The 7,972-nt window shown below is 46.2% G+C and overlaps 1 protein-coding gene across 1 annotated transcript; it reads right to left on the bottom strand.

Annotated features, from left to right (window-relative positions):
* Window positions 1-909: 909 nt before the first annotated feature.
* Window positions 910-2,770, bottom strand: LOC115677477 (zinc finger protein CONSTANS-LIKE 5). Its single transcript, XM_030600653.2, has 2 exons — window positions 1,951-2,770; window positions 910-1,624 (listed from the first exon to the last, which is right to left on the bottom strand). Exons 1-2 carry the CDS (start codon window positions 2,728-2,730, stop codon window positions 1,232-1,234), a joined length of 1,173 nt encoding a protein of 390 aa, XP_030456513.2. The 5' UTR covers window positions 2,731-2,770; the 3' UTR covers window positions 910-1,231.
* Window positions 2,771-7,972: the final 5,202 nt, after the last annotated feature.

Here is a 7,972-nt window from a genome sequence, read left to right as displayed (position 1 = left end):
TGAACCGAAAGAAAAGGTGTCGCTAACTAATTTATATATGTTCTCATTTAACCATTCATGCGCCAATATTTTCACTGATTTTTTCATCTTTCTGCATCAGGTGAAGATTTTGCACTACGCGACTAACGCGGCTATCTACCTTAGAAAATCCCTTTTTCACTGAAATCCAACTCCAGTCAGCGGCATTTTCAGAAACCTAAAATGGGTAAGGTCTTCATGACTGTGCTGGTGCCAATCATCATTTTACCCCACAAACGAAAGAAGGTCAATAAAAAATAAAAATGGAAGCTTCACATCCAAGACTTCTTGATTCCCACTTTAAAAGAAAGTTGAAGTTCCTGAAGAAGTCTCCATCCTCAAAACATATTGCAAATGGTAACTCCTACAAATTTTAGACGCCAATCCTCCCCATTTCCATCTCTCAGCCCTTTCTCCTCAATCATTTGACAAAAAGAAGCGTTGCCTTTATTATCAAAAGCAGAAAACACGGAAGAAGAAAAGAATAATAATAGTAATAAATTGTGACTTCTGGGTTTTGGGCAAGATGGAAAGCAGACATGATTGTGGTCAAAGTCTTTGCTTTTCTTGAAGTGGGAACGTGAACTCCCCCACCTGTCAGTACTGGAAAGATCCAGAACAGAACAGAGGGCGGGAGGGACAAGACTACCCCCGTGCTCCAACGCTCATAAACCTTTTTGACTTCATTGTTTTTTACATTAGGTTGTTTCATCGCAATCTCTTCAACGGTGTGTTGCAATTATTTTGACAATGACAAGTTAAATAATGGTGTTGCCACGGGCATCCGTCAGCCAATGGATGCGTCGAAACAGATTCGCGGCCATTCCCGAATCAAGAAACGCAACGAGGATCACGCTTATCCCTCAGAAAAGAGGAGGAGAAAGAAAGCTCGACAAGGAAAAGGTTCGACTTTTTAGATACGACCAAACCAAAGATAACAAGAAAAGTTAAAAATCTACACGAGCCTGAAAGTGAAAAGCAAATGGGCTTTCTTCTTCCTTTGAGCTGAAAGGAAATCTTGTTCAGATACAACAGCTCAGAATCAGGAATCAGGGAGAAAAAGCCGATTCAGCCCATCAAAAACTTCCAGTATTGCACAATATATGATGACGAAGACAGACACAAGCAAGCAAGTACAAGCTACATTGGCACATTTAGTGGAACAAAAGATCTGCTAAAACCACTAGCTATTTAGCTCCAGGCGTTGATTTAATCAAAATGACGGGACGACCCCGTATCGCGAATCGGACATGAATGCCGCAGGGGCGGTCCCGTAGATGTTGTCCACTTCCGATTCGATCTCCGTTCGCTTGGCGAAGCGGCCCTTGATTCTCGGCCGGGTCTCGGCGTAGGCCTTCCTCGAGGCGTACCGGATCGTCTTCTCGAACTTCCGGTTCTTCCTCTTCTCTCTGTACCTCAGTACCCTAGCCTTGCGGTCCATCCCGCACATCGTAGTCGCTTGATTCGCCGTCGTGGTAGTGGCTGCCGAGTTTGTCATGCTCGGGTCGGTGCTGTTCCCGCTCATGCTTTGGACGAAAGGGTACGAGATATCGGACATGGAGTTCCCTTCTGGTACGACTCCGACATCAAGTGAAGATGATGACACCTGAAATAATATGTACACGGGAATTTAATATCCAATCTGAGCAACATGACACCAGTTCTTACGGATTTCGTTACAAGAACGACTGATCAATCCATTACACACCTTCAAGTAATGTAATCTATCTAGTACCTTCAATTGTACGATCAGGGTTGAAAGTGGACGACCAAATATTATATACAAGACATACTGAAACTATGGAATTTATGTTTTCTTAACATGAATTCTTATGTTAGATTATCCCCTAAAGCAATAGTTTCATTGGATTATTGGCAAATATGTGCTTAAACAATTGGAATTGAACAAAGATCGAGGGTTGAGGTACTTACGCTATGGCTGAGGTAGCCGAAGGATGTGAGCTTGGATTTGCAGAAATCGATATCGAAGCAATTCTCCGACGAGGGATGAACCACCGGGGCCGGAGCGGGTTTGGTTTGGACCGGCACGACGCTATCGGTGGCCGACCCGTGAAACCTATCCATCGAGTTGTTGTTGCCATACTCAAAATCAAGGAACGTCTCCATGTCGTTGAAGAACACATCTCCACCACCACAACCACCACCACCCGGCGCTACTTTCACATCCATTACTTCCACGATCTTATTAGTACTCACACCGGCGGCGTTCGGGAATAGCCACGAAGCCGCTTCCAACTCCTCATTCTGGCACGCGCCCCCAAATCCTACGCCTCCGCCTCCTCCCCCGCCGCCGCAGCACGTGTCGGGGCCGCCGGCCTTGTTGGGCACGGCGAGGAAGTTGAAGGCGGAGACGGCCTTGGCGATGGACTCGGTGGCGTCGAGGAAGGGCTCCACGGGGACCCGCTCGTGGCGCCGGGCGAGGGGGTTGGCGGAGTGGATGTCGGCGTCGCAGGCCACGCAGAGCGCCGCCGCGTCGGCCTTGCAGGTGACGGCGGCGGGTGCCTGCTCGCAGACCTCGCACACCCACACCCGCTCGTGGCGCGCGGTCGCCGGCTTGCCGGCCCCGTGGACCCGGGAGTCGCAGCCGAGGCAGAAGAAAGCAGCGTCGGCGCGGCAGTACACCGCGGCCGCCGCGGACTTGCACGAGTCGCACAGCTTCGCCGGAACGCTCCAACTTCCCCCGAAACCCATCACCTCACACACAAACACACACAAAGGATCTCGAGCTACACGAGGGGAGCTCTCGCGGCGAAGGAAGTGGGAAGTGGGAAGGAAGAAGCTTTCTCGTGCGACGGGAGGTTGATTTTTCAAAGGGGTGGGGCTGGGACTTGGAGCTGTGCATTCATTTGGAGGTGGGGGAGGGTTCTTGGGATCTTGGGTTATCTATTAGTCTAGTCAGAGAGAGGGGAAGGGGAAGGGGAGGGGAGGGGAGGAAATCTGGGAGCTGACGAGTAAGGTGAGAACACGTGGACGATCCTCGGCCAAGTAAGAGGTTTTGCCCCGCGCATTATTATTGGCGAGTAGTTGTCAAGTGTCTGTGCCGACGTGGGCCCCCGCTCCCGTCCCCATCCCCCTCTGGATGGATGAGATAGAGAGAGAGAGAGAGAGAGGGAGAGAGATAGAGGATCTACTACTTGTAGCGTGGGAGTGACCGTGGGGGATTAATGAGACGAGGCGAGTTGGGAGAACCGTGAGAAATGGATATGACCCGATGCGGTGACGGGTCGGGCGATTTCGGAATGGGGCTCACGCCCCGTGGGCCGTGGTTAGAGGTTAGCGAGATGGATCGCCCGAATGGGGACCGTACTAGACCGACCGATTTAGTTCCGTTCTAGGAAACATCAGTCCGATTTTCAGTTCCTAAAAGTGGAATCGGTTTCCGGGCGGTCCGGTATTTTTTCTAATTTTTTCATATATATATTTACTTTTTAAAATTTTTGAAAAAAAATAGAAAACTTAATCTCTTTTCCCCAATTCCCTCTTGCCTTTATCAATAAGTGATTGGTCCATGGTCCTGGGACTAGCCAGTCCGGTCCCCGGTCCTTTCGGTCCGGTTCCCGATTCTTGTGTTGGATCGAACCGGACCGGGAACCAATCACCCCTACTCGTGTTGGTTCACGAACGGAAAGGGTGTTTTAAGTCTAGTCTTTAGGAGATTTTTTTTTTTGCTTTCGGTCGATTCCACCGCCTCGCCATAGGAAGGGAGGTCGCTCGCTCCTATATAAGGATTTCCTTGACCTATCCGTTTGATGTACATGGACGACGTGCTCCAAGGACGCGTTTCTTATGCCCACACCACTCGCACCCCTCAAATTCCCTTTGTATCTTTGTCTTCCCTGAGAAGTAGGAATAGCCTCCGAAAGATTTATATCCCGGTGATTTCGAGATCCAGATGAGGACCGATGTGAAGCATTTTAAGGACCTGCTTAGGTTCGATGTCGGTTTAAGAAAGGAAAGGAGTTTTAGATAAGCCTTTAAGGTTTTCTTTTTTTCAGTCGATCCACGGCCACAATTTTAGGAGGGGTGGGGGGTTTCGCCGAGCTGGCCAATGCCCTAAAATTCCTAAAAATGAATCTCTATGCTTTTGCCTACAAATACCTAACTATGTCGAAAGTTGTTCCCCCAAGATATTTCGACTTCTTTGAGTTCATGAAGTTGTCGTCTCCCCAGTAAGCATGGAATTTGAGCCACCTTGATTTTCGGGGATTGTCTATTTCCGACGCGTTTTTCGCTGGAAATCGATAAGGAATTGGAATGACGTGACGGTTAATCACGCGAAACTTCCAATTGAGAAATACTATCTGATCGACGACTCGCTTCCATTTTACCATGGTCTTAAAATTCATGTTCTCGACTCTCCCATGCCCTTTGTTTCTGTGTCAAGCGGATCATAAGTAATTCGTTAAGATCGAAAAAATCTCCTATGCCCTTTGCATGTCTAGCGAAAATCGAAGGAATCTAGGCGCGAGGAGTACCCATTCACTCTTGATTTTCGCCATCCGCAACTGCTAACGAGTCCAAACAGAACTTTCAAATCATTGTTTGATCCGATAAAGAACCTGCCATTCAAATGGTACGATCACGAATCCCCTGCACACAGAGACCGGATCCAGGCCCGCCGATCGAGCCGTCCGGTTCGGTCTTCGAAACGGGCGGCTCGCGGTCACGGGATTAGGAGATCCGACACGGGAACCCGGGTTTCGGATCCGATACCGAACCCCAAGTTAGATCAGCCAGGAGGGACCTTGAAATTCAAGGTGTAGTTAGTTCCCGCAAGTACGTCATGCAGTGCGTGAGCCAACAACAGGGAAGAGTGCGTGACCTGATTTTTGTACGTGATTATCCAAAGGGGCGGGACGAGGACATTACCCGTCGCTGTCGCTCGCCCGAATGATTGGTGTTGGCAGACAAGGCGGTCGGCGAACCGTGCCGCGTTTTCTGATACGCACTACCCGATTTGTGTGGCTCCCTTTCGTTGGGGGATATCTTCGGGACAACTGCTCCCAAACTTCGCTGCTCGGGAGGATATAACGACATAGATGATCCTTAAATTTCGACACGGTGTACGTTATCGTTTTTAAATTTTTAATTTATTCGATGTGATTCACGAATTTTTATTTCGATGTGACACAATTTCTAATTTGACCCTGGCTTATATGAAAATATTCGATATTATTCACGGATAAGACGTTGAAATAATCTAGAAACTAAATAAAGTTCAGGGACTATATTGAATAAATTTATAATTCGGGGATGATATTTCTGGGACTATATTCACACAATTTCTGATTGGTGTTGGCAGACAAGGCGGTCGGCGAACCGTGCCGCGTTTTCTGATACGCACTACCCGACTTGTGTGGCTCCCTTTCGTTGGGGGATATCTTCGGGACAACTGCTTCCAAACTTCGCTGCTCGGGAGGATATAATGACATAGATGATCCTTAAATTTCGACACGGTGTACGTTATCGTTTTTAAAATTTTAATTTATTCGATGTGATTCACGAATTTTTATTTCGATGTGACACAATTTTTAATTTGACCCCGGCCTATATGAAAATATTCGATATTATTCACGGATAAGACGTTGAAATAATCTAGAAACTAAATAAAGTTCAGGGACTATATTGAATAAATTTATAATTCGGGGATGATATTACACATGGGCTGAAGTTTATAGACCATATTAAATAATTTAAAAATTGAGAGATCTCGTTACATATTTTAGTCAAAGTTCAAAAATCATTTATCATATTTTGAATAAAATAAAATATTGAGCTGCGGGGATGTGCTTCGGGAAAAGCTGCTTCAGTCTTTTGATTTTTTTTTAAAGTTTGGTGAATTGGGGTTATTGAGGATTGAGGTGTGAGCTGTCCGCTTAGGTGTCGCCCACGTGACACGAGCTCAACCGAAATTGGGCTACGTGGCGATTAAGGTTATTCTTTTTTATTCATGGGAATTTGGGAACATATGAATGCAAATAAATATAATATATATAAATAAGGGAACGTTATGTCTAGTGCAAGAGCCACCTTTTCCTTCCCTCAAAAGGCAAGCGCGTGTCTTGCGTTGTGCGGGTGGAACTTGACTTCAATTGAAGAGAGGTCAATTCAAATTTTTTCAGTTTGAATGAGCGAAATTAGATTAAATTGAGGGGAATTCGTGATTGGGATTGGTCATTCCTCGGATTAGACGGTCGGTTACGCATTAGTTATGGATGGACATGATTGAGTCATCTGAGGCGAAAGAACAAAGTTTTGCGGTTCAACTTAGGGCTGTGTAACCGAACCGGTTCTATTCGAAAACCGGATCGAACAGCCTTGAAAATCGATCCGGTTCTAGGTTTCCATTGGAAAAAGTATGGTTCTCGGTTCCAAGTGAAGAGTCACTTGAGAACTGAACTGATTTAAAACATGTTTTATAAAACCTAAAAACCCTAGCTTTCTTTGACATATTTCTCTCTCTCTCTCTCTTTTTCTCTGTTCTCTCCAACTTCACTCAGACACTTCACGACTCTCTCTCTCTCTCGCTCAGAATTCACCCTCCTCGTCGCTCGCTTGTGGCTCGCCCTTGTTCGAGTGAGGGTCGTTCGAGCCTCGCAATCCTCGTTCGTTCTTGACTCGCCTTTGCTCGCTCCCCCTCATTTATATTTTATTTTGAACCGTTTTTTTTTTGTCATATTATTATGCTGTAAAAATGAAACCAAAAAAAGAAACAATAAAAAAATAGGTTCTCGATTAGCTCCTGAAATCAAATTGGAAAAACATGATAGATTCCAAAGGAAACATGGTAGGTTCTAGATTCCAAAAATTAAGAACCGGTTCTAATATGGTCGGTTCCAAGTACCCACCACAGATCTGATCACCCCTAGTACCACCCATCCAATTGAAAATTTCATTAAGACAAACGTTACTTCCTTATTAATTAGGATCAAATTCCAGTAATTTCCAACTTGGATTGTTTCATGGCCAAAGCAAGTCTAAAATTGAGTCTTGTTTTCTCAATTAATGCCTAATTAATGCATAGAGGATAACCACAATACCATAGAGATTCGGTGTTCGTGCCTCAGCTCCTCGGCACTTGGGTCCGATTTCATGGAGGCTGAGCTCAGTTTCACATAGGCAATGCCCGAGACCCTAGTGCTTGCGATCTGGTTCTCAACTCCAAGGCTCAAGTCCCTAACGCTCAAACCTGGGGACCTTGGTGCTCATGCCTAGATCCCTGATGCTTGGGCTCGAGATCCCGATGCCTGTGCTTAGGTTCCCGGCACTTAGGCCCACGTCCATCTAGCCCAAGCATGGAACAATCTTCTCGATGGGCCCAAGCCAGGCCTCGATGAACTATGCTTGGGCACTGGGTATCTAGACTCAATCACCGAGGTCCCAAGCTCGACCTCTATGAATCGAGGTCCGAGTGTCGGGGATTCGGGCTGGGGCACCGGGGTTATGAGCCCGACCTCGATGGACCCGAGTCCAAGCGTTGGGGATCTGGGCACGGGCATTGAGGTCTCAAGCCTGACCTTCTTGGACCTAGGCCCTGTCTCAACGAATGCGGACTAGCGTCGAGGTCCGGAGCCAGTGCCTGTGCCCGGTTCCCTGGCTGCTCATGCCGAAATCACTAACGTCCGAATAATGCATGTCTATTTAGAAAAATAAAAGTAATTTTCCTTTCCAAACGACGGAAAAGAAATTTCAATTCATTTTCAAATTTCAGCCGAACACCGGCAAATATTATCATTTTTCAGAAAACGATTTCTTAGAAAACATTTTCCATAAACATCAAATTCTTCACGAAACAAACGAAGCTTAAGCTCCAAATTAGATTCCCTATGAAAAGCTAGTAATCTAAATGGTAAATAATCACAATGTCAATGATTGGATACATATAGAGGTGTCAAAATGGGTCTTAAACCCATATATGACCCATTTAAAAATA

Source organism: Syzygium oleosum, unplaced genomic scaffold (genome assembly GCF_021117445.2).
Source record: "Syzygium oleosum isolate NSW1041296 unplaced genomic scaffold, Sole_v2.1 Sole_v2.21, whole genome shotgun sequence".
Lineage (NCBI taxonomy): Eukaryota > Viridiplantae > Streptophyta > Magnoliopsida > Myrtales > Myrtaceae > Syzygium > Syzygium oleosum.
Note: the sequence above shows the minus strand (reverse complement) of the source record. Positions and strands in the feature narration are given on the sequence as shown.

Bases quoted from the DNA above. Each gene is read 5' to 3' on its own strand.
- LOC115677477 (XM_030600653.2), bottom strand. From the start codon at position 2,730: ATGGGTTTCGGGGGAAGTTGGAGCGTTCCGGCGAAGCTGTGCGACTCG. The intron at 1,625-1,950 runs GTAAGTACCTCA...ATATTATTTCAG, and splicing joins TCGGCTACCTCAGCCATAGC to GTGTCATCATCTTCACTTGA.